This window comes from Bombina bombina, chromosome 1 (assembly GCF_027579735.1).
Source record: "Bombina bombina isolate aBomBom1 chromosome 1, aBomBom1.pri, whole genome shotgun sequence".
In the NCBI taxonomy this organism is placed as follows: Eukaryota; Metazoa; Chordata; class Amphibia; order Anura; family Bombinatoridae; genus Bombina; species Bombina bombina.
This window is the reverse complement of record NC_069499.1, coordinates 105010674-105037104: the sequence shown is the minus strand read 5'-3', so window position 1 is coordinate 105037104 and position 26431 is coordinate 105010674. Positions and strand designations below refer to the sequence as shown.

Genomic DNA, 26431 nt, shown 5'->3' with positions numbered 1-26431 from the left:
AATACAATATTACAATCTCATCTCCCCCGAAACCTACTGCATTATACCTTTGTATCCACTCAGGGTTTAGCAACATAATAATTTCTGATTACATTCTATGGTGTCCATTTATTAAAGTGCGGACGGACATGATCCTATATAACGGATCATGTCCGCCGCACATCGATAAATGCCAACAGCATACGCTGTCGGCATTTATCATTGCACCAGCAGTTTTTGTGAACTGCTGGTGCAATACCACCCGCTGCAGATTTGCAGCCAATCGGCCGCTAGCAGGGGGTGTCAATCAACCCGATCGTATTCGATCGGACAGATTGCTGTACGCCACCTCAGAGGTGGCGGACAAGTTAAGGAGCAGCGGTCTTAGGACCGCTGCTTCTTAACTTCCACTTCAGCCGGAACTGAAGCAAAGAGGGTCTGAGGCAGCATCTGCTGCTTCATAAATAGACCCCACTGTATCAATTATCTTCCAACGGAGTTGTGTTTTTAATGTTTTCTTTCTGGAATGCCAAAATAATTAATTCTCATGTTATTATTGAAGCTGTCATTTTATTGACTCTCTAGTAAAAGCTACATTTTAACCTGTGTTTATTAATTATAGTGCTAAAAGAGCATTCTTTTTGTTTTCCCTATTTCTTATATAGGGTTTCTTTTTGAGATGAGAAAATTGGCCCCAATTAGCCGACAAAGGCGGAGAAATTGTTATTTTAAGCACAGAACAATATTTGGCTGAAGCACACAGATTACTAAATGACACTCAAACATATAAACCACTAAAATTAGATCCATTCCAAAACTGTGAAATTAGACTAAAAATGCCCCTGTCACACCTGCAAGTCATGCAAATACAGCTGTAAAAAGAAAGAGATTAAATCACATGTCACAGGAATAATACAAAAAAGTACAGATACTATTAGGTGCAAGGATAAAGGATCATATAAATAATTGAATGTACATGTCAAAAACCGTATTTCGGAGAGACTATCAGAAGCCTCCGAGAGAGAATGAGAGAACATATATGGGCGATTGAGAATGGAAAAACCGACACTCTACTATACCAACATTTTAAAGATATACATAAAGGCAATCTTTCTGAATTAAAATTCTGGGGTATCCAAAAACTAAAAAAGAATTGGAGAGGAGGTAACTTTGAAGAACTACTTGAAAAAAAAACTGAATACATCTATAATTTCCAAACTCTCCAACCCCAGGGACTGAACTCAGAACTAGATATCACACTGTTCTTGTGAAACAAAGTCCCTAAAACATATAGAACAATTACAATCGAATACCGAAACATAAATATCTTCCTATGCCATTAGATTGTAGGAATAGTCGTATGTATTAGCCATATAGCTTATATATAGATATTAACCACAAAAACATACAACCATCTCTCTTTTCCACATTGGTTTATAATTGAAATAGAACTCACTAAAACATGCAACAAATTAAACACATAAAGATAACTATAGATAATTTCAATTTGTATTTTATTTTCAAGTATAAATTTGTATTGTATTTTTTTAATAATAAGTATAAAAAAACAAATTGTGACAAATTTTAAGAATAAATGTATATCAGTTATAATTTAGAAATATATGTGTAAACACAAAGTTCATCATGTGTTTAATGTATAACATAAGGTTTAATATGTACAAAATGTCAAACAGTGTTTAATATTCAACTCTGTTTAATATCCAACCCTGTTTAAATATACACAAGTAAAAAAGACTGGAATATACCACCTTTAGAAAACAAAGGCAAAATCTGTTATCCAATAAAAAGTGTATAGCAATCAACCAATAAATGAACAGGTCTGGCTACTTAAGAAGCACATCTGACAGTAGTCTATCATCTTGATAAAGCCCTTGTGAGGGTGAAACGCGTAGAACCAAATGAACTAACTGTTTTTAAACTGAAGCTTCTTCTACATATTGGATACATGTTGGAAAGTTCAAACTAAAGATAAATATATCGCCAGAAAGAAGCGCCCTCCTAAGAAGCTCAGCCTAATCAGAGTTTCCAAAATAAGAGGACAACATACCATCCACATAACTCCAAAGACTATCTAAGGATAAAGAGGAGTTACGTCTGCTTTCTACAAATACTCCAAAGACTGTCTAAGGATAAAGAGGAGTGGCGTATGTTTCATACAACTTACAGAAGATAATTAAAGATCTTTTACCACAGCAGAATATAGAGGTCACCATGGCAACATAGAACACACTTCAACCAGTGCACTGGTAACATTGTAACGGCTGCTCGAATCCAGGTCACGTGATTAGAAAACACCATCTGACGTATTCAGACCACGTGACTATCTTGTGTACACATTGTATTGACGCACAAATCATTAACTCTGCAAAAGTACAGACCTGTACCAATACGCATATATATATATATATATATATATATATATATATATATATACAGTATATACACATATAAGGAGCTCTGACACAATATATAATTTCAGAGTGCCATTTATAACATTGCATATTTATACTTAAGGCAATATATCAGGGGAGACGTCCCCTCCAAAATACTTGTATTGCAAAAAGTTTTAACTGTTTTATACTTGTATTGCAAAAAGTTTCAACTGTTTTATCCTTAAAGAACATATGTTGTTTTACTGTTTTATTTATCAATCATTTCCACTAGTGAATATATCACCTTAATCACAGGTTTTTATGAAAATAAATATTTGTTGTTTTTTAAGACAAACTTTTTTCAAAATTAACCTTCTTTTAATAATTAACAGAGGTACCTATATACATCTTTTATACACTGATGAAATATTAGATCTATAACCAAGTGATTTTTCTCTCTCTTACACAATAGTTCTTTTTAAAAAATCAACTAATGTATATACATATATAAACCACATTTGATTTTTGTCCCAGCTCTAAAGGAACATTTTGTCTCTTAGGAGCGCCAACTACAAATTATAATCTATCAAAATCGGCCCCATTGCCTAGTTTTTATGGGACAGATGTTTATATGATGTATGTTTTGCATTATCACCTATGAGAGTGGATAAAGGCAGTGCATTTAGTCAGCTCTTGCGGGGTCCTATCGCCAAGTTAGGGTCTTAACTTTAGTGTCATTGGATTCTACTCAGTCTGAGGTATTCTTTTGTAGTAGTCATTAAGTGACACAAAGCCTAGTTTTTTTTAAGGCAGATTTTTATATGATTTACGTATTTGCCATTATCGCCTATGAGAGTGGATATGGGCAGTGCATTTAGGTGGCTCTTGCTGGGTCCTATCCTAAGTTAGGGTCTTAACTTTAGTGTCACTAGATTCTGCTTTGTCTGGGGTATACTTAGGTAGTAGTCATTAAGTGACACAAAGCCTAATTTTTTAGGACAGATGTTTGTACAATATATGTATTTGCCATTATCACCTATGAGAGTAAATAGGGGCAGTACATTAAGGGGTGTTATCTCTAAGTCAGATTCCTAGCTTTGATATTATTTTGTTATGCTTAGTCACTAAGGGACACAAAGTTATTTTTTTTATATGTTTTATTTGATTTTATTTAACATGGAAACCCCCGTTAGGTTTTTAAATAATGAATAATGAAAAAGTGTCTAACTTCAGGTGGGTGGCTTTCAACTTTACTCTAAATCAATGGTCGTACAATAAGCTAAAAAGCTGCCGCCCGTAATCACATTGTGCTAATAACAGACATCCCAACTCTCCCGTCTCCCTGATTGTAATAGCGGCTCCCTGATGCCAGCAAATGGAATGGAATCTCCCTGAAACTCCAAGTACCATGATCCAATGTGGCCGAAATCCGGAAAAGTGTTTCATTAAGGAATGCCTTTAGTTTCTGGGACGTTATAGAACCCTCAAAGCATGCACCAATAACCAAAAAGTCCCACTTATTCTAATAAAATAAAATACTACCTTATTTACTGCACGTAATTAAACTTTGTATTCTAAAATATTTAAGCATTCAACAAGCGTACGATCACAGAAAAATAGGTTTGTTGTATGTGGTTGTGTAATAAAGCTACTTTTTTTTAAATGTGACTTTAGTGGGAAGCTACTTTAATGATAAGTCTCTATCTTATTCAGGGTTTCAAGGTGTCCAATAGATAACGGGGGTGTTGGCGCAGTAGCAGGTGAAGACATCTGCAGGTTGGGATGTCTGTAATAATAAAAATATGGAAATGTATGTCTGTCTAAATTGGAAATGTCTAAAACATTATTTTATTTAATCTCCACAAAAATCAGACTTCAGGAGTGTAAATCGGAATCCCTAGAAAAGGTAATCTGCCCCTCTTATTCACGTACATAGGAATGCATCCATACACCCAAAGCTCCCACTTCACGCAGGCAATGGGTTGACGTGGTTTTGTTTTAGCTGCTTTGTCTACAATAACACGTTAAGTTATAGAAAATTGTTGAAAAGTGTAATTGTGATCTATAACATCTATTGCATTTCCCAAATTTAATAACTGTAACTATAAAACTACAATTCCAGCAAGGTCTTGTAGTTTATCTCAAGGCTACAACAGCCCTGAGCCCTACAATGACACAGCATATAAGAAAGAATAGATAGTGCGACCCCTGTCAAACCGTGTGTATGACCCGCCTCCTGGCTCTTCATTACCATGGTAACAGACCGTGCCATTTTTCATTTCGCTTTTTCCCCAGCATGATGTAAAATAGTAAGAGGCGTTTTGTACATATCTGGCCCTTCTCGCTTTCCGTTTTGTGACGTGTTTCCGGAAGCCGCAACCGGTGTTCTAAGAAGCGGACATGGTGAGTGAGCATCTTTTACGTTCCGAAAATAAAGCAGGGAAAATGGGATAATAATTGTTTTGTGTCACCGCAAATTTCAAATGTGGAGAAGTGATGTTTTAATCGTTTAGAAAAAGTATATGTATATAGAACCTGAGTATATCAGGCAGTGCAGTGATTGAAGAGCTCATAGCAGGCCGTGTTTTATAATCTTTAGCTGCTTTGAGGTTGTCGAGCTTTCTGACAGTTTGGAATATCATTGCGAAACACCTGCAAGGACTTAATGGTTACTGTTCAACCTAAGAATATGATATATATATATCGCAATTTGAAAGATCCTTAGATTAAAGGACTTTTACCCTAGTGATAACTGGAGATATACATGCTGATATATTGCTGACAGCGAGGTGCTTAGTCTCCTGTCCTTTGTTATATTAAAATATTGTTGAAAATATGGTAATAGTGTACAGTGACTAAAACAACATTTTATTTTAATACATCTAATAAAAAAAAATATTGTTACTGCTGGAATAGTTGTGTGTAGAGAGGTGGCTCTCAATATGTTTTTCTTTAGCTCTGTAACAATCTATACTTAAAAAAATACACTGTCAAGATTTAAAGAATCAATATTAGAATCTTATAGTATGCAAAATATTTGTGTAACATTAAATTATCAAAGGAGTACGTATATGTAAATTTGTAAACTTTAAAAGGACAGTCTAGTCAAAAATAAACTTTCATGATTCAGATAGGGCATGTAATTTGAAACAGCTTTCCAATTTATTTTAATTTTTTATCATCAAATTTGCTTTGTTCTCTTGGTATTCTTTGTTGAAAACTAAACCTAGGTAGGCTCATACAGTATGCTAATTTCAAAGCCCTTGAGGGTCGGCTCTTATCTGAATGCATTTAATCGTTTTTTACAGCTGGAGGGCGTTGGTTCACTTGTGCCTTATAGATAACATTGTGCTCACGCCCTTGGAGTTACTTATGAGAGGGTACTAATTGGCTAAAATGCAAGTCTGTCAAAAGAACTGAAATAAGGGAACGTTCTGCAGAGGCTTAACAATAAAAATTCTGGAGTAGACTGTCCTTTTAAATATAACAATGGTTGCTCAAATAAGACTTCTCTTTATTTAACAGTATTGTTGTAATGGACATGAAGCCCCTTTTTCCTATCAGGATGCAAATAGAACATACAATTTTAAACAACTTTCCAATTTACTTCTATAACATATCATTTGCTGAAAGAGCAGCAATGCACTACTGAGAGCTTGCTGAGCACATTTATTCAGTCAAGCACCAATCAGCTAGCTCCCACTAGTGAAGGATTATGTACATATTCTTTTTCAACAATGGATATCAAGAGAGCAAAGTACATTTTGAAAATATAATTGAATTTAAAAATGACTTAAAATGGCATGCTTGATTCATGCAAGTTTAATTTTGACTTTCCTATCCCTTTTAAAGGGCCATAATAGTTGAAAAAGTCTATGTTCTAATTTGTTAGCGCGTGTCATTTTAAGACTATCAACCCTCCTGTGTTTAACCTCTGCAAAATCAGCACCACTAGTTACACATCTGAGTGTCAGTTTCCGCTTGGGACCAGCAGTGCCCCGCATCTCAAGCAGCACTTCTACTGTATGTTTAACCTCTTTGCAGGGGTTAAACACACAGAAGTGTAGGGTCAATAGTCGGAAAATTACATGTTCTAATTTGTTAAGAGTATGTAATTTTAAAACTATTTTGGCTCTTTAATAATAATAATGTCTCAAAACAGATGGAACCACAATACAGTGAAATAATAGATTGCAATTTAACACTTGGTTTATTATTTTTTGAAAATAAAGACTATTATATATTGTTTTTTAAAGCTAAAGCTCAGGATATGCTGAGCAGATCGCAAAGCTTTGAAGTTAAATGTTACATTGCTGCTGTTAAACCTTGCTATAATTCAATAAATCTTACTCGGGAGTTTCTTCCTGTCTGCTGAGCACTTTTAGGTATTGGCTGTTTTGATGGGGAACATTCACGGAAAATAATGCCTCACATTTCTTTCTTCTTCTTTTTTGTTTTTTGTTTACTGAGCAGAAATGCACACATTTAATACGAGGGAAATGTAACAAATTTGTAAGCTACACATCTTGTACTGGCAGACAGTCTGCCAATATGAAAATGTAAGGCTTTTTTTTTCTCTCCCTGTTTTCTGCAGTGTAGGAACCCCCCTTACCTTCCAACCTCCCTGATCTCCCCCCCCCCCACTAACTATTGTCCACCATCTTAGGTACTGGCAGCTGTCTGTCACTACTTATAAAACCCTTTAAATGTATAATTGTTTTCTTTTTTTTTCTTCAGTAGTGTAGTGGTCCCCTCACCTCCTGCTATTTTCAGTTAGGGATCCACAACCCCACCAAGCTTTTCCTGTAGTTTAGCTGCCCCATCCCTCCCTCTCCCTTTATTTTTGCTGCAGTGTAGGCTCCCCCCCATGCCCACCGCCCTCCGTTGCTGGGCTGCCTCCCGCCTTCCAAATGACCTCCCACCGGCACCAACAGATGATCGTTACAGACAGTGACACACACAGTGTCAACGTCTGTAACAATCTGGCATTTGCCTTCATTTGGAACCAGAGCACTGATCTTGTTCTGGTTCCATATGCGGGCAGATGTCTGGAGCTCAGGAACTCCAGTTCTCAGCTGTAACTTAAATGGACATGAAACCCATTTTTTCTTTTTATGATTCAGACAGAGCAAGCAATTTTGCACAACTTTCCAATTTATTTCTATTTAATTTTTGTTCTCTTTGTATCCCTTGTTGAAAATTATACCTAGGTAGACTCAGAAGCTGCTGATTGATGGCTGCTCGTATATGCATCTTTCCATTGTCTTTTTAAAAGGGACACTAAGCCCAAATTTTTTATTTAATAATTCAGATAAAACATGCAATTTTAAGCAACTTTCTAATTTTACTCCTATTATCAATTTGTATTTGTTCTCTTGCTATCTTTATTTAAAAAACAGGAATGTAAAGCTTAGTACCCTGGATAGTGCTTGCTTATTGGTGGTTACATTTACCCACCAATAAGCAAGCATAACCCAGGTTCTGAACCAAAAATGGGCCGGCTCCTAAGCTTTACATTCCTTATTTTATAAATAAAGATAGCAAGAGAATGAAGAAACATTTATAATGTGAGTAAATTAGAAAGTTGCTTAAAATTGCGTGCTCTAGCTGAAGCATTAAAGAAAATATTTGGGTTTAATATCTCTTTAAGCTTACTCCCGGTAGTGTATTGCTCCTCCTTCAACAAAGGATACCAAGAGAATGAAGCAAATAAGATAATTTGAAAGTTTATTTAAAATTGTATGGTCTACCTTAATCATGAAAGAAACATTTTTGGTTTCATGTCCTTTTAACAGCCGAGACTCCTGGAGCTTCCTGAAGTTCAGACGTATATATACGTCGTGCAGTACGATAGGAAAAGTACCACACAACATATATATATATAATATAGCTGCCATCTGTGGCTAAAATGTCTGCCTTATTCAATATATTTAGCTCTATTTTATATATTTTTGGGTTAAACTAACAGATAAATCCATGTTATGGAGCCGCAAGCACTGCAGTTCCCAAGCAGATGATCTTTAAACAAGTGTATATAAAAATGCTGCCATCAACCTTCTAAATTGTGAATTTGTCCATTTGACTTTTTTTTTTTTTTAATCCCTTAAATTTCAGGGTCAAAGTCAGAGTGGAGGACATGGACCAGGAGGAGGCAAGAAAGATGATAAGGTAAGTAGTTCAGTGCATCGCCTTACATTGCTCACATGAATAATCATTCACCAGAAGACAGATATAACTGGTATATGTTTCCTATTAATGAGCTTTTTCCCCTCTCTACTTCAAATTATCAAACAAAGCCAGCACTGAAATAGATCTTCACAGAGCGTTTGTTTTAATATTAATCATAGCCCAATGTAGATCTTCTTATATGCCTATGTTCATTAGCTTTAGGAAATTCAAAAACAACCAACTTCCTGCTTAATATCAGTCACATGTATGACCCAGTTCATTTTGTTTTTAAAAGGACATATCTTTTTATCAACAAATGACCTTTTTATGAATACATTGATGTTTTTCTTGTGAACGAATTCACTGTCCACCAATTGTCTCGTGTTAATGTCCCTTTAAATGGGGGTTTTCAGCAATTTGCTGTAATTTATTGGCATACTAAATACATTTCATGCACCTCTCTAATTATAGGTACTGCCATTATAGAACCTAGGAGGCGAGGAATAACCTCAGTAGTATACTTATAAATGTATTAGTTTAATGTCCCTTTAAGACAGGACAATAGATATAAGAACTTTTTCTTCTAAAGTTTACTTCAACAGGTTACATTCTTTATTACTAAAACCTGTATGTGGAATATTATGTATTATAATCTATTTATAATCTGTGTTGTATTAGGATAAGAAGAAGAAATATGAGCCCCCAGTGCCAACCAGAGTTGGCAAGAAGAAAAAGAAGACGAAGGGACCTGATGCTGCCAGTAAACTGCCTCTGGGTAGGTCTTAGCATACAGGAATTACATTTGTTTTTAATGTGAGAACATAGTGTTATATTGTAGAGACCATTTATTGTCTCATTTTTCTTTCTTAGTGACACCACATACACAGTGTAGGTTGAAATTATTAAAGCTGGAGAGGATTAAGGACTATCTCCTTATGGAGGAAGAGTTTATCAGAAACCAAGAACAAATGAAACCATTGGAGGAAAAGCAGGAGGTATCACTGATTCAGTCTTGTGGTGCTTTTTAGTCTCATACACATTGCTTAAAGGGCCATAATACCCAAATGTTTAAACACTTGAAAGTGATGCAGCATAGCTGTAAAAAGCTGTCTAGAAAATATCACCTGAACATCTCTATGTAAAAAAGGAAGATATTTTACCTCAAAAGTTCCTCAGTAGCCACCTCCCATTGTAAAGGATTTCTAAGCAGCATTTTAGTGTGTTTGTCCTGGGACATCCGAAGGGACTAGCATCGTGCACTCTCATATTATTTCACCAATCAGGTAAAGAAGCTTACTATGAAATCTCATGAGAGTTATGTCAAATCTCATGAGATCACAGTAAGAGTTCATGACCTCAGCACTGCTGATGCTGATTGGCTGCTGTTCATTTCTTCATTTTTTTAATTTTTTTTACCTGCAGCTGGGAGCAGCTGAGTATAACTTTTTACACAGAACTTACTCTGCTGAGCTGAGGAGATTGTGAGGTAAAATATCTTCCTTTTTTACATAGAGATGCTCAGGTGATATTTTCCTGTCAGCTTTTTACAGTTATACTGCATCAGTTTCAAGTGATTTAGCATATGAGTATTATGTCCCTTTAACCGTTGGATATATTTTAAACATTACATACTGTTTCTATGGTCTTTGCAGGAAGAGCGGTCAAAGGTTGATGATCTTAGAGGAACCCCTATGTCTGTGGGCACCCTGGAGGAGATCATTGATGATAACCATGCCATTGTTTCCACGTCGGTGGGATCCGAGCACTATGTCAGTATACTCTCTTTTGTGGATAAGGATTTGCTGGAACCAGGGTGCTCTGTCTTACTCAACCACAAAGTGAGTTCCTAGTATTTTTGGAGGAATTGATGTGGTCAACACTTTCATTTTCACTGATGCCTAACAAAGAGGGTGTATTTTTTTTGTCTACTATATTGTATTTTCTTTAACAAAAATGTTATGGTGTTTTTATATATATATATATAAAATCATTTTTTTTTTAAATGGATATTTTTGCATTCTAATTTATTGTGCAAAGCAAATAAGAAAAAAACATATTGTGCTTTTTAAAATATCAAAATCTTCCTTCAGTGTGTGTGTGTGTATATATATATATATATATATATATATATATATATATATATATATATATATATATATATATATATCTCTATATCACATATCACTTTGGCGATCATATGTTTATTATGCACATCTTTTGTTTTTTGTTCTTGTTGGTTTTCCAATATAGTTCTAATTGTACTTTATTTTAAAAGGTCCATAGCACTGATATACTAAATGCAGTATCATTAATCACAACCAATTTGTATCAGGAGAGTAAATGGCTTTTCCTGAGAGATGATGCTTTCTATTATTCTTTACAATATACTTAAAGCGACACTGAAGGTAAAATTTAAACTTTTTATGATTCAAATAGAGCAGGCAATTTTAAACAACTTTCCAATTTTCTTCCACTAATAAAATGTGCAGTCTTTTTTTTTTATATTTACACTTTTGAGGCACCAGCTCCTACTGAGCATGTGCAAGAATTCATAGAACATACGTATATGCATTTGTGATTGGCTTATGGCTGTGTCACATGATACAGGAGCGGAAATAAACATAACTGAAATTTTGTCAGACTAAGTGCTATCACATTGTCTTATCATGCATTGTTGATTACGCAAATCTGTATTTACTGGTCCTTTAAATATCCTGCCTCAGAAGCTTTATTAACACGTTACATGCACTGTAGAACTAATTTCCAGCTTTTTTTTCCATTTGTATTAAGTCTGGATATTGTCTCTGCCTTCTTTTCATACGTTAGTACATACTGGTATTACTGGATCTTAGCTCCAACTCATGGCTTGTCTTGTATAATAATGGCTACTATTCTACTCATTTGTACATGCATTTATGATATAAAACTGATAGCTGTGGGTACCATTGAAAATGAAGGTTTAAACCTTTATTGTTTTAAGTCTGTGCTAAGAAATACTTCCTATTCTTACTGTGTGATTTCTCTCTTAAGGTTCATGCAGTAATTGGAGTTCTCATGGATGACACTGATCCCTTAGTCACTGTGATGAAAGTTGAGAAAGCGCCACAGGAAACCTATGCAGACATTGGTGGGCTGGACAACCAGATACAGGAAATCAAGGTGCTGGATTGTACTGTGATATTATAGTTCCCTGGTGTATAGTCCATCTATAAAAATGTTTGCAGTGTAGTTCATGCATTTCATAATATTGGATTCACAGTCACCGCTAGTATTCTCATCCATATTCTTTAATGGGGGTAGCACTGATGCTTTCGCATAGCCCTTTGTAAACTGGAGAAAAAGAATGCAGCTCCCTTTGGCATCCAAAGGGTTAAATAAAGGTAGCCTAGGTTTTTTTTGTCTTACTTTAAAATAGTGCCACTTGGTGCAACAGGGATGTGAAACTCAGAGAAAAAAAAAGAAATTTGTGATTCAGACACAACATACAATGTTTTAAAAGTTTCTACTATCAAATGTGCTTCATTCTTCCATTTCTTTATTGAAAAGATACCTAGGTAGGCATCTGGAACACTAAATGGCAGGTATCGTGCTGCCATCTAGTTGTTTTGTAAATGGATAACATTCTTGCAAAGCTGCTGTCATATAGTGCTCCAGACACGTGCATGATCCTAAGCTTACTTTCCTGCTATTCAACAAAATAGTTTTGGGTTTCCTGTCCCATTAACCCACAGTGGCAATAACAGTGGAGTGTTTTATAGTTGAGGCCACATTTGACTAGCTACAGTTTATGCGTCCCTATTTTAAACTTTTTTATTTAACAGAAAAGAGCAGGAGCTAATAATAAAAACTAGAAGTGGGATGTAAAATATGTAATGAAGATTTATTTCTTATAACATATTAAAATTATTTGTGTGTTTTAATTAAGGTATCTGGAAGACTAACTATCCCAGTGTGTTTGTTACAGCTCTTTTGCCCCAATTATTTGCAGTTAAGCCAATACCTGTTTTTATTGTTATGGTCTTTAACAGTATATAAAATATACAACAGAAGTACGTCAATTGATTAAAGGGACAGTCAAGTCCAAAATAAAGTTTCAGGATTCAAATAGTGCATGTAATTTTAAACAACTTTCACATTTACTTTTTATCACTAATTTTGCTTTGTTCTTTTGGTATTCTTAGTTGAAAGCTAAACCTAGGTAGGCTCATATGCTAATTTCTTAGACCTTGAAGGCTGCCTCTAATCTGAATGCATTTTGACAGTTTTTCACCACCAGAGGGCGTAAGTTCATGTGTGTCATATAGATAACATTGAGCTCATGCACGAAAAGTTACCTAGGAGTCGGAACTAAACTGCAAGTCTGCCAAAAGAACTGAAATAAGGGGGCAGTTTGCAGAGGCATAGATAGATAGATGGTAATTACAGAGGTAAAAAGTATATTATTATAACTGTGTTGTTATGCAAAACTGGAAAATGGGTAATAAAGGGATTATCTATCTTTTTAAAAAACAAAAATTCTGTTGTTGACTGTCCCTATAAACATTGTATCACCTTACAGTAATTGCATTACTAATAAGTTGAACAGTAGAGTATTTGCTCTTTTGTAATAATTAAACGAACAGTCTAGATTTACCATATATTACTGAGACTAAATCCTCCTCAGCATGGAGGGAAACCAGTGTTACACAAATTTCTTGAGATAGATACTGCCATTCATCAAAAACAATTTTTTTTTTTCATCTGCTCATTGCTGAATTAGTTGTACTGCTCTGCCTTTTTCTCTAAAACACACCAAAGGTGTTCTATTCGATTGAAGCCGGGCGACACACTTGACTAGTTCATAGTTTTCACTTTTTTTCTTCTTTAGAAACTCGTTTGTGATTTTGGTAGTGTGCTTTGGCTCATATGGTGGAATATTTCTCTTCTGCCAAGCTTCTGGAGACTGGGAGTCATCTTGTCAGCCAGTATTTTGGTATATCCCCAGGCATTCATGGTGTGATCTATAAATGTCATCTCCCCAACACCTTTTGCACTCATGCAGCCCCATATCATTTCACTCATACCTCTGTGTTTAACTGTTGTGACTATTCATTCACTGTGGTAGTCCTGGCCAGGTCCGCAACAAATATGCTGTACCCCATCTGAGCCGAACAAATTTATCTTGGTCTCATCTGACCAAAGAATGTGGTCCCAATATTTATCAGGTCTCTTTTTATGTACTTAAGCTAAGTTTAATCTTGCAGTTTTGTGCCGAAAAACAGTTGTTTTTTTTTCTTGGACAAAGTCTACAGAGGTTGGCTCTATGCACTGTTTGAGCTGTCATTAAAACTCTCATTTCCATTGTTAACTCCTGAAGCACTTGCCTGTCTGTAATTCAAAGCTAGATTGTGCAAGTAGCACACTGTCCATGACATAATTTTACAAAGATGGCCACTGCAGCTCTGATTCATAATCATGTTCCCACGATTAAAGGGACACTGAACCCAATTATTTTCTTTCATGATTCAGATAGAGCATGCAATTTTAAGCAACTTTCTAATTTACTCTTATCAATTTTTCTTTGTTCTCTTGCTATCTCTATTTGAAAAAGAAGGCATCTAAGCTTTTTTTCTTGGTTCAGAATTTATCCACCAATCAGCAAGGACAACCTAGGTTGTTCACCAAAAATGGGCCAGCATCTAAACTTACATTCTTGCATTTCAAATAAAGATACCAAGAGAATAAAGAAAATTTGATAATGGGAGTAAATTAGAAAGTTGCTTAAAAATTCATGCTCTATCTGAATCACGAAAGAAAACATTTGGGTTCAGTGTCCCTTTAAGCTAATTGGAAAACACAATTGTACTCAATTTTGTTTTATAGATCACAAGTTTTTCTATCTTGTGTTTTAGTGATCACAGGTGTATTCACTTTTGTTGCAATTATTGAGAGGTGATACAATTTTTGGAATCATTTTACATTTGGTGTTGTGTACTCCTGTTGTATACTGTGTAAAAATGAAACTTTTAAACTCTTCGATAACGTTTGTAAAAACTTATGGTATTTGCTTTTGGTCTGTGTATTTGTTATTCTTCCATGAACATTTGCGGTTTTAAAGTGTTTTTCTCCCTTGTCTTTCATGTAGGAGTCTGTAGAGCTTCCCCTCACTCACCCAGAGTATTATGAGGAGATGGGTATAAAACCACCTAAAGGTGTAATTCTTTATGGTCCCCCTGGTACAGGTAAGATATCTTTAAGATGCCAGAAATAACAAAACAGATTTGTTTCAGATTCCTATTTCCCTCTCCCTGTTTCTGCTCTGCTGACTTTTGTGTGTGTTTCTACAGGTAAAACCTTGTTGGCCAAAGCAGTAGCAAATCAGACCTCTGCCACATTTTTGAGAGTAGTTGGCTCAGAACTGATCCAAAAGTATCTTGGTGATGGTCCCAAGCTTGTCCGTGAGCTGTTCAGAGTGGCTGAGGAACATGCTCCATCCATTGTGTTTATTGATGAAATTGATGCTATTGGTACAAAGAGGTATTTATTGATTCATATGTTAAATGTTATTTTATTTTTAGGTGTAATTATATACCTAAAGTATTATTTTTACTTCGAGATATTGATTTTTTTTTTAAATATATATATATATATATATATATATATATATATATATATATATATATATATATATACTGTGTGTATATATATATATATATATATATACTGTGTGTGTGTATGTGTATATATATATATATATACTGTGTGTATATATATATATATATATATATATATATATATATATATATATATATATATATATATATATACATACATACATACATACATACATAGAGTATATAAATATATATATATACACACATACATAGAGTGTATATGTATGTGTATATATATATATATATATATATTTATTTACACCCACGTTCTGGTTAAGAATTGAAGACTGTTAAAATCAGTTTATTGTATATGCTTCATTTTATAGTATAGTATGTTTCATTTTACATTTATCCTTTCACACAGATATGATTCTAACTCTGGAGGAGAACGAGAGATCCAAAGAACCATGTTGGAACTTCTGAATCAACTAGACGGATTTGATTCACGAGGAGATGTCAAAGTTATTATGGCAACAAACAGAATAGAAACACTGGACCCAGCATTAATTAGGCCAGGTATAATTAGTAACTGGATATTTTGACTACCAGCTAACAATCTCAGGAGATCTTTTAAAAAAGTAGTTTTTGTTTGAAATGCAAATTCATTCTTCTACTTTTTCACTTAAATGTACATGAAACCCAGATTATTATTTTTTATGACTTAGACAGAACATACAATTTTTAGGCAGCTTTGGAATTTTCTTCAGCAATGCACTACTGGGAGCTAGCTGATCACATCAGGTGAGCTATGCTTTTTTAACAGTGGATACCAAGAGAACTAAATTCAATAATAGTAGTACATTGTTTCAAATTGTATGCTGTATCTGAATAAGGAGAGGTTATTTTTATACTAGACTGTACTGTATTTTTGGCTGTACTGTCCCTTAAAGACTGGAACCAAAGGTAACTCTGTTACTGTAATATTTATTTTCTCTTAAAATGCCAGGTATTTCTCTTAACAAATACCAATGCCTTTTTTTTTTTTTTACTTAAAGGGATAGTAGACCCCAAAATGTTATTTTATGATTCAGATAGAACATAGAATTCAATTGGAAAGTTTAAAATTGTATTATCAAATTTTCTTCATTCTCCATTGCTGAAGGGACAGCATTGCACTATTGACAGGAAGCTGAAAATATCTATTTAGCCAATCACAAGAGACAAATGGGTGCAGGCACCAATTAGCAGCAGCTCCCACTAGTGTATATGTGCATATTCATTTTTTAACAATGGATACTAAGAGAACGAAGCACATTTGAAAATAGAAGTGAATTTAAAAGTGTCTTAAAATGGCATGCTCATTCTGAATAGGGCATCTTTAATTTTGACTTTCCTATCCCTTTAAATTTTTTTTTCTTTCTTAACCCCTTAACGACCAAGGACGTACGCCACACGTCCTCAAAAAAAATACAGTTAATGACCGAGGACGTGTGGCGTACGTCCTTGGTCTGGAAAGCAGCTGGAAGCGATCCTGCTCGCTTCCAGCTGCTTTCCGGTTATTGCAGTGATGCCTCAACATCGAGGCATCCTGCAATAACCCCCCTTGGCCATCCGATGCAGAGAGAGCCACTCTGTGGCCCTCTCTGTACCGGACATCGATGGCCGGTTTCGTTGGTGGGTGGGAGCCAGTCTGGGAGGCGGGTGGGCGGCCATCGATGGGCTGTATCATGTGGAGGTGGGCGGGAACGCCGGGCACGCGGGCGCGCGCGCGTAGGGGTAGGAAGCGGGTGGGAACCGCTACACTACAGAAAAGTGATGGGATTAAAGTGGCAGTGATTGCCAAATTTATTTACATATATGTCAATCTAAGAGATCTGGGAGGGGTGGTGGGTTGGTCTTTTGGGGGGGGGGGGGGGCAAGCTACACTACAGAAAATCATTAAAAAAAAAAAAAAAAAAAACATATTTTACTATAAACTGGGTACTGGCAGACAGCTGCCAGTACCAAAGATGGCTATTAATAAGTTAGAGGGGGATGGGTAAAGAGCTGTTTGGGGGGTATCAGGGAGGTTGGTGGCTAAGGGGGGATCCTCCAGAGCAGCATATGTAAGTATGCCTTTTTTTTTTTTATTTATTTTTTATCAAGGATAGCTTTTTTTTTAGTACTGGCAGACTTTCTGCCAGTACTTAACATGGCGGGGACAATTGTGGGGTGGGGGAGGGAAGAGAGCTGTTTGGGAGGGATCAGGGGGTGTAATGTGTCAGGTGGGAGGCTGATCTCTACACTAAAGCTAAAATTAACCCTGCAAGCTCCCTACATGCTACCTAATTAACCCCTTCACTGCTAGCCATAATACACATGTGATGCGCAGCGGCATTTAGCGGCCTTCTAATTACCAAAAAGCAACGCCAAAGCCATGTATGTCTGCTATTTCTCAACAAAGGGGATCCCAGAGAAGCATTTACAACCATTTGTGCCATAATTGCACAAGCTGTTTGTAAATGATTTCAGTGAGAAACCTAAAATTGTGAAAAATTTTACTTTTTTTTTTATTTAATCGCATTTGGCGTTGAAATGGTGGCATGAAATATACCAAAATGGGCCTAGATCAATACTTAGGGTTGTCTACTACACTACAATAAAGCTAAAATTAACCCTACAAGCTCCCTACATGCTCCCTAATTAACCCCTTCATTGCTGGGCATAATACACGTGTGGTGCGCAGTGGCATTTAGCGGCCTTCTAATTACCAAAAAGCAACACCAAATCCATATATGTCTGCTATTTATGAAAAAAGGGATTCCAGAGAAGCATTTACAACCATTTGTGTCATAATTGCACGAGCTGTTTGTAAATAAATTCAGTGAGAAACCTAAAGTTTGTAACAAAATGTGTGAAAAAGTGAACAATTTTTTTTATTTGATCGCATTTGGCGGTGAAATGGTGGCATGAAATATACCAAAATGGGCCTAGATCAATACTTTGGGATGTCTTCTAAAAAAAAATATATACATGTCAAGGGATATTCAGGGATTCCTGGAAGATATCAGTGTTCCAATGTAACTAGTGCTAAGTTTGAAAAAAAGTGGTTTGGAAATAGCAAAGTGCTTCTTGTATTTATTGCCCTATAACTTACAAAAAAAGCAAAGAACATGTAAACATTGGGTATTTCTAAACTCAGGACAAAATTTGGAAACTATTTAGCATGGGTGTTTTTTGGTGGTTGTAGATGTGTAACAGGTTTTGGGGGTCAAAGTTAGAAAAAGTGTGTTTTTTTCCATTTTTTCCTCATATTTTATATTTTTTTTATAGTAAATTATAAGATATGATGAAAATAATGGTATCTTTAGAAAGTCCATTTAATGGCGAGAAAAACGGTATATAATATGTGTGGGTACAGTAAATGAGTAAGAGGAAAATTACAGCTAAACACAAACACCACAGAAATGTAAAAATAGCCTTGGTCCCAAACGGACAGAAAATGGAAAAGTGCTCTGGTCACTAAGGGGTTAAAGGGACACTGAACCCAAAAAATTTCTTTCGTGATTCAGATAGAGCATGCAATTTCAAGCAACTTTCCAATGTAATCCTATTATCAATTTTTCTTCGTTCTCTTGCTAACTTTATTTGAAAAAGAAGAGATCTAAGCTAAGGAGCCTACCAATTTTTGGTTCAGACCTTGGACAGCACTTGTTTATTGGTGGGTGAATTTATCCACCAATCAGCAAGAACAACTCAGGTTGTTCACCAAAAATGGTCCGGCATCTACACTTACATTCTTGCTTTTCAAATAAAGATACAAAGAGAATGAAGAAAATTTGATAATAGGAGTAAATTAGTAAGTTGTTTAAAATTGCATGCTCCCTATAAGACACAGTGAGTCCACGGAAGCATCAATTACTGTTGGGAATATCACTCCTGGCCAGCAGGAGGAGGCAAAGAGCACCACAGCAAAGCTGTTAAAGGGACAGTCTAGGCGAAAATTAACTTTCATGATTCAGATAGAGCATATAATGTTAAACAATTTTCCAATTTACTTTTATCACCAATTTTGCTTTGTTCTCTTGGTATTCTTAGTTGAAAGCTTAACCTAGGAGGTTCATATGCTAATTTCTTAGACCTTGAAGGCCACCTCTTTTCAGAATGCATTTGAACAGTTTTTCACCACTAGAGGGTGTTGGTTCACGTGTTTCATATAGATAACACTGTGCACGTGAAGTTATCTGGGAGCAGGCACTGATTGGCTAAACTGCAAGTCTGTCAAAAGAACTGAAATAAAGGGACAGTTTGTAGAGGCTTAGATACAAGATAATCACAGAGGTTAAAAGTATATTAATATAACTGTGTTGGTTATGGGTAATAAAGGGATTATCTTTTAAAACAATAAAAATTCTGGTGTAGACTGTCCCTTTAAGTATCACTTCCCTTCCCACAACCCCCAGTCATTCTCTTTGCCTTAGAAGAATCTTTGACAGACACCTAAACATTTCACCACCTCCTTGCACCTATCAAGATTTTATTATTTTGGAAGCCTGAGCAGGTTTGCTCTGAACTTCCCTGTCAAGCTAGGTTTAGCTGTATCCCACGTTAGTCTCTTCAGTAGGGCTGTGGTAGCTTTAAAGCAGTTAGGAACTTGTGGGGTGGGCCTCACTGCGTATTCCTGACAATATTTGCTGCCCTTCTACAGTATGCCAGAGTAGGCTTACTCTGTTCATCCTTTCTTTCGCAGGACTCTGTGAGGAGCGGCTTCCTCTCATTCCTGGTGCTGTCTCCCTGTCGGACAGACAAGGGTGCAGGTAAGTGCCTTTTTATTTCTTATATAGAACCCTGGCACTTTAAAAATGTATTTCTGTACCTCATGATGGTAAAAGTATCTTCCTGAGAGCAGGATGATTTTGATAGGCTGGCAGGGCACTGTGTGGTAGGACTTAGTCCTAGTGAGAGAGTATGTGTGTTAAACTTTATTGTTGGCTCAGCAGAAACCTGCAGTTTTGTGGGTCTTCTGCTTATGTTAAACTGATAGGAGATGTAACGTATATAACGGAATCTTTTCCGTTTTTTTTCTAGTTAAGATCGGCTCGTATTCACTGTGATGACGTCATTGGGGGCGGGCTCCTTCCTCCCAGATGCAGCGTGCGCTTTTTCTTGGCACTTTTTTTTCCTCAGTTTTTCTAAGTTTGTGTCCTCTTCCTCATTTGGCCCCTGTTTTTTTCCGGAGTAGAATCCGCAGCGTAAAGGAGGTCAGGTAGGCACCGCAGCGTAGCGCTGTGGTGTAGAGGTGCCTAAGAGGTATATAAAATTATTAGGGACCTGGAAATAATTTTATATTGCTTAATAAAGGGTTTCTATTGTAAAGTGTGTTTTCCTCATATATTTGCAGACACTGTTTTTTCTAAATTAAACAGGACTCTTAAAGAGACAGTTCCGTGTTTTTTTTATATATATATATATATATATATATATCCCTTTTTTTTTTTGTGTGTATTTCTTTCAGTGCAAAATGAATTTAGTGCCTATATCTGTTGAGGAATGCAAACGTTGTCTGAATGCCCAAGTGGAACCACCCTTGCCTTTTTGTAGTTCTTGTGTAGAAAGAACTTTATTATACAAGGATAGATTGATTGTTTGATTCTGAGCCACCATTCTCTCAAGTGGATGCTGTTCAGGCTATGCCACAGCCTTCTCCACAAGTGTCCCAAACTGTGCCATCATCTAACGCAGTGCCCTGCGCTTCCTCTCTATCTCCTGATGGAGTGTTTTTAAAGGCTGTAATTGCAGCCCAGGTTTCCTCAGCGGTATCTGAGGCACTAGCGGCCATCCCTATACTGCAAGGGAGGCGTAAGATGAAGATTGTTGAGTCAGATAGTAAGGTATCTGATCCGTCTCAGGATAACCAGGTTTTGCTCTCTCCCATAGGTCAGAAGAGAAGGATACTTCAGTAGCCTCTGAGGGTGAACTCTCAGATTCGGATAGTGTAATTCCTTCTTCTGATGCTGAAGTGGTTTCCTACAGATTCATGCTTGAGCACCTCCGTGTTTTACTAAAGGAGTTTTTAGCTACCTTGGACGACTCTGATACACCTATCGTTGTCAACCCTAAAAAATTTAGTAAATTAAATAGATACTTTGATGTTCCCTCTCCTAGGGAGGTGTTCCCAGTACCAGACCGTGCCACAGAGATTATTACCCAGAATGGGAGAGGCCAGGAATACCCTTTTTTTTTTTTTCCCTCCTTCCCTCCCCTGTGTTTAGAAAAATGTTCCCGGTCGCAGACTCCATCAAGGAATCGTGGCAGATGGTAACCAAGGTGGAAGGGGTGATTTCTACCTTGGCTAAGAGAACTACTATCCCTATTGAAGATAGTTGCTCTTTCAAGGATCCTATGGATAAAAAGCTGGAGGCCTTTTTAAAAAAGATGTATAATCATCAGGGGTTACAATGGTAACCAGTGCGGCAGCCTATTGGTTTGACGCTTTGTCTTCAAGCTGAAACCCTTTTGGAGGAGATTCAGGATAGGATAAAGGCTCTAAAGTTAGCTAATTCATTTATCACTGACGCTTCCTTGCAGGTCATTAAGTTGCAGGCCAAAATATCTGGCTTTTCAATCTTGGCGCATAGAGCACTATGGCTTAAATCTTTGTCTGCTGATGTTTCTTCTAAATCTGACCTTTTGGCAATCCCTTACAAGGGAAAGACTTTGTTCGGGCTGGCATTGGCAGAAATTATTTCCGATATTACGGGTGGTAAAGGATCTTTTCTGCCTCAAGACAAGAGAAACCAGATGAAGGGACGTCAGAATCATTTTCGTTCCTTTCACAACTTCAGAGGCAAGTCTTCCCCTGCCTCTACCAAACAGGAACAATCCAAGCCCTCTTGGAAGCCGGGTTTGCCCCTGATCCGATCACGTGTGGGGCAGACTCTCTCTCGCAGTTCGCGCAAGCTTGTGAACGAGATGTGGGCAGTGGACATAGTTTCCCAGGGGTTCAAGTTAGAGTTCAAAACTTTTCCTCCCAGGGGCAGGTTCCACCTCTCAAGATTATCTGTAGACCAAATAAAAAGAGAGGCATTCTTGAAATGTGTTCAGGATCTTTCCATTTTGGGAGTGATAGTGCCTGTTCCAAGTCAGGAACAGGGTCTTGGGTTTTACTCCAACCTGTTTGTGGTTCCCAAAAAAGAAGGAATTTTCCGGACCATTCTAGATCTAAAGTTACTAAACAAATTCCTCAGAGTACCGTCCTTCAAGATGGAGACTATCCGCTCCATTCTGCCCCTGATTCAAGAAGGTCAATTCATGACAACCATAGACCTGAAGGATGAGTACCTGCATGTTCCCATTCACAGGGATCATCACAAATATCTGAGGTTTGCCTATCTAGACAAACATTTTCAATTTGTAGCGCTTCCATTTGGCCTGGCCACAGCTCACAGAATTTTCTCAAAGGTCCTGGGAGCTCTATTAGCAGTAATTCGGTCTCAGGGAATTGCAGTGGCGCCTTATCTGGACGATATTCTGGTTCAGGCGCCATCCTTGCAACTAGCAGAATCTCGTACAAGATCTTGTTGGTGTTTCTTTGTTCCTATGGTTGGAAGATCAATCTGGAGAAAAGTTCTCATGTTCAGTCTACTGACCTTTTTAGGAACCATTATAGATTCTCTATGTATGAAAATATTTCTGACGGAGGTCAGAAGAGCCAAGATTGTCTCCGCTTGCCTGTCCCTACAGTTGGCGACACGACCATCAGTGGCCCAATGCATGGAGGTAATTGGGTTGATGGTGGCTTCCATGGACAAAGTTCCGTTTGCTCGGTTCCATTTGATACCTCTGCAGCTATGCATGCTCGCTCAGTGGAACAGGGATTATACAGATCTCAGAGAATAGTTCTGGATCAATTTACAAGGGACTCCCTACCGTGGTGGCTGTCCCAGGGGATGTGTTTCCAGAGACCCTCTTGTGTAACTGTGACCATGGATGCCAGTTTGCTGGGTTGTGGAGCAGTCTGGGACTCATTGAAGGCGCAGGGACTTTGGTCTCAGGAGGAATCTGCTCTCCCCATAAACATTCTGGAGTTAAGAGCGATCTTCAATGCTTTGACAGCTTGGCCTCAATTGGCCCTAGCCCGGTCCATCAGGTTCCAGACGGACAACATAACCTCAGTGGCCTACATCAACCACCAAGAAGGAACTCAGAGTTTCTTAGCCATGAAGGTGGTGTCACGGATCATCCAGTGGGTGGAGGCACACAATTGCTGTCTATCTGCCATCCACATTCCAGGAGTGGACAATTGGGAAGCGGATTTCCTGAGCACACAGACTTTTCATAGCAGGGAGTGGGAGCTCCATCCGGAAGTGTTCTCTAGGTTAACAACCAAATGGGGGTTACCAGAATTGGATCTGATGGTGTCTCGTCAGAACACCAAGCTCTGAAAATACGGCTTGAGGTCGAGAGATCCTCAAGCCTTTCTGACAGATGCTCTGGCAGTTCCTTGGAACTTCAGGTTGGCATATCTCTCCTCCGTTTGCTCTCCTTCTGCGAGTCATCGCTCGAATCAATTCCAATAGCTCCTGCGTGGCCTCGCAGGATCTGGTATGTAGATCTAGTAGAAATGTCGTCTCTGCCTCCGTGGAGACTACCTCTGAGGAAGGACCTTCTGCTTCAGGGCCCCTTCCTTCATCCAAATCTCACTTCTCTAAAGGTGACTGCTTGGAGATTGAACGCTTGATTTTAGCTAAGTGTGGGTTTTCAGATTCCGTCATTGAGACCATGATTCAGGCTCGTAAGCCTGTCACTAGAAAGATTTACCATAGGATATGGCGTAAATATCTTTATTGGTGTGAGTCTAAAGGATATTCTTGGAGTAAGGTCAGGATCTCTAGGATCTTATCTTTTCTCCAGAAAGGCCTTGAGAAGGGGTTATCTGTCAGTACCCTCAAGGGTCAGATTTCGGCTTTATCCATTCTGTTGCACAAGCGTCTGGCAGACGTGCCGGATGTTCAATCCTTTTGCCAGGCCCTGGTCAGAATCAGTCCTGTATTTAAATCAGTTGCTCCTCCTTGGAGCCTTAACCTTGTTCTTAAAGTTTTGCAACAGGCTCCGTTTGAGCCTATGCATTCAATAGATATTAAGTAATTATCTTGGAAGGTTTTGTTTCTTACTGCTATTTCTTCTGCTCGGAGGGTTTCTGAACTCTCAGCATTGCAGGGTGATTCTCCTTATCTCATATTTCATGCAGATAAGGCAGTTCTACGTACCAAGTTTGGTTTTCTTCCTAAAGTTGTTTCGGACAGAAATATTAATCAGGAAATTGTGGTTCCTTCTCTCTGTCCTAATCCTTCTTCTCATAAAGAACGTTTGTTGCACAACTTAAACGTTGTGCAGGCTCTTAAATTCTATCTGCAGGCTACAAAGGCCTTTCGTCAGTCTTCTGCATTGTTTGTTTGCTTTTCTGGGAAACGTAAGGGCCAGAAAGCTACTGCTACTTCTTTCTCTATAGTTGAGAAGTGTTATTCGTATGGCTTATGAGACTGCTGGACAGCAGCCTGAGAAACTTTCATCTCACTCCACTAGGGCGGTGTCGTCTTCTTGGGCCGTCAAGAATGAGGCCTCTGTAGTACATATTTGTACGGCTGCGACTTGGTCTTCTTTGCACACTTTTTCAAATTCTATAAATTTGATACTTTTGCCTCGGCTGAGGCTTCTTTTGGGAGAAAGGGTTCTGCAAGCAGTGGTGCCTTCTGTTAAGGTTTCCTGTCTTGCCCTCCCTAATCATCTGTGTCCTCTAGCTTGGGTATTGATTTGCAACAGTAATTGATGATTCCGTGGACTCACCGTGTCTTAAGAAAGAAAACGAAATTTATGCTTACCTGATAAATTTATTTCTTGACACGGTGAGTCCACGGCCCTCCCTGTTTTTTTCAGACAGTTTTTTTTATGTAAACCTCTGCGCCTTGTGTTATTTCCTTTCTCTCCTTTTCCTTCGGTCGAATGACTGGGGGTTGTGGGAAGAGAAGTGATACTTAACAGCTTTGCTGTGGTGCTCTTTGCCTCCTCCTACTGGCCAGGAGTGATATTCCCAACAGTAACTGATGATTCCGTGGACTCACCGTGTCAAGAAAGAAAGAAATTTATCAGGTAAGCATAAATTTCGTTGTTTTTTTTGGGGGGGGGGTTTTGTGTTTTTTTTTTGTTTGATCCAATATATTTGCTGTAGATATGCGACTTTCTCTTGGGCATGTACTATTCTAAAGGTTCAATATGTGTTTTGACACATTTACCTTTTTAAATCTATTCCTCTAATATCTTATTTCTTTATTCCATCTGGTTTTCAGGCCGCATTGATAGAAAGATTGAGTTTCCCTTGCCAGATGAAAAAACCAAGAGAAGAATTTTCCTAATCCACACTAGCCGCATGACATTGTCAGATGATGTCACCCTAGATGATTTAATTATGGCAAAAGATGATCTCTCAGGAGCAGACATAAAAGTAAGACTTTATCTAATTCTCTTTCTTCTCATTCAGAATAGACACTTGTATCTTGTTTTGTGCTTTATTTTTAGTCAATGAGAATACACTTAATACAAATGAACTGTTTTACATACAGGTGCTGTAGTTTTTAGACTTTAGTGACTTGCTTTTGACTGCATTTTTGTGTGGATATTCTGTGTTATCTCATAATGCCCTTATGAAATGTATTCAGTGCGTAATTATTTAGTGCGGCGAGTCACTGCTGATTTGGAAACTTTTTAATAGCTTATTTAAAGCTTTTTATTAGTCTGCAAGAGCAGGCAAAGACCAGTGTTCTGACTTTTTTGCCAACAATTAATGTACGTTGGCTTTTTCATACCTATGTTTTTCCTGGGTAACACTTGCTTCTTTTTCCAGGCCATATGTACCGAAGCTGGTCTGATGGCTCTCAGGGAGCGCAGAATGAAAGTAACAAATGAAGACTTTAAGAAATCTAAAGAGAATGTTCTGTACAAGAAACAGGAGGGCACACCAGAAGGGCTATATCTTTAAATTCAAACTTTTTTTTCTTCTGTACATTTTTTTTTTTCTTCAAGTGAAGGGGAAGTAAGTATTTGTTGGGCCTAGGAGTATGAACTCCTAGCTGCTGTAAACTTCTAGCTGCTGTACACTAAATTGATGTGAGATTAATAAGAATTAATTCTCAGTGTCCACCACAGCTAGAATGGACTTAAATGAGTTCATAAATACTGTGTTACAGAACTATCCTGGCCTATGGGAACTGCTATAATATGTTAAACACTTGTTTTTCAAAATAAAACGTGCTTTAATGAGTA

The 26431-nt window shown here is 37.4% G+C and overlaps 1 protein-coding gene across 1 annotated transcript; it reads left to right on the top strand.

Moving 5' to 3' along the window:
* Window positions 1-4681: 4681 nt before the first annotated feature.
* On the top strand, window positions 4682-26431 carry PSMC1 (proteasome 26S subunit, ATPase 1). Its single transcript, XM_053697567.1, has 11 exons — window positions 4682-4775; window positions 8487-8540; window positions 9219-9315; window positions 9411-9535; window positions 10193-10378; window positions 11571-11699; window positions 14665-14761; window positions 14867-15056; window positions 15558-15709; window positions 25459-25613; window positions 26013-26431. The coding sequence occupies exons 1-11, from the start codon at window positions 4773-4775 to the stop codon at window positions 26145-26147; spliced, it is 1323 nt and encodes a 440-aa protein (XP_053553542.1). The 5' UTR covers window positions 4682-4772; the 3' UTR covers window positions 26148-26431.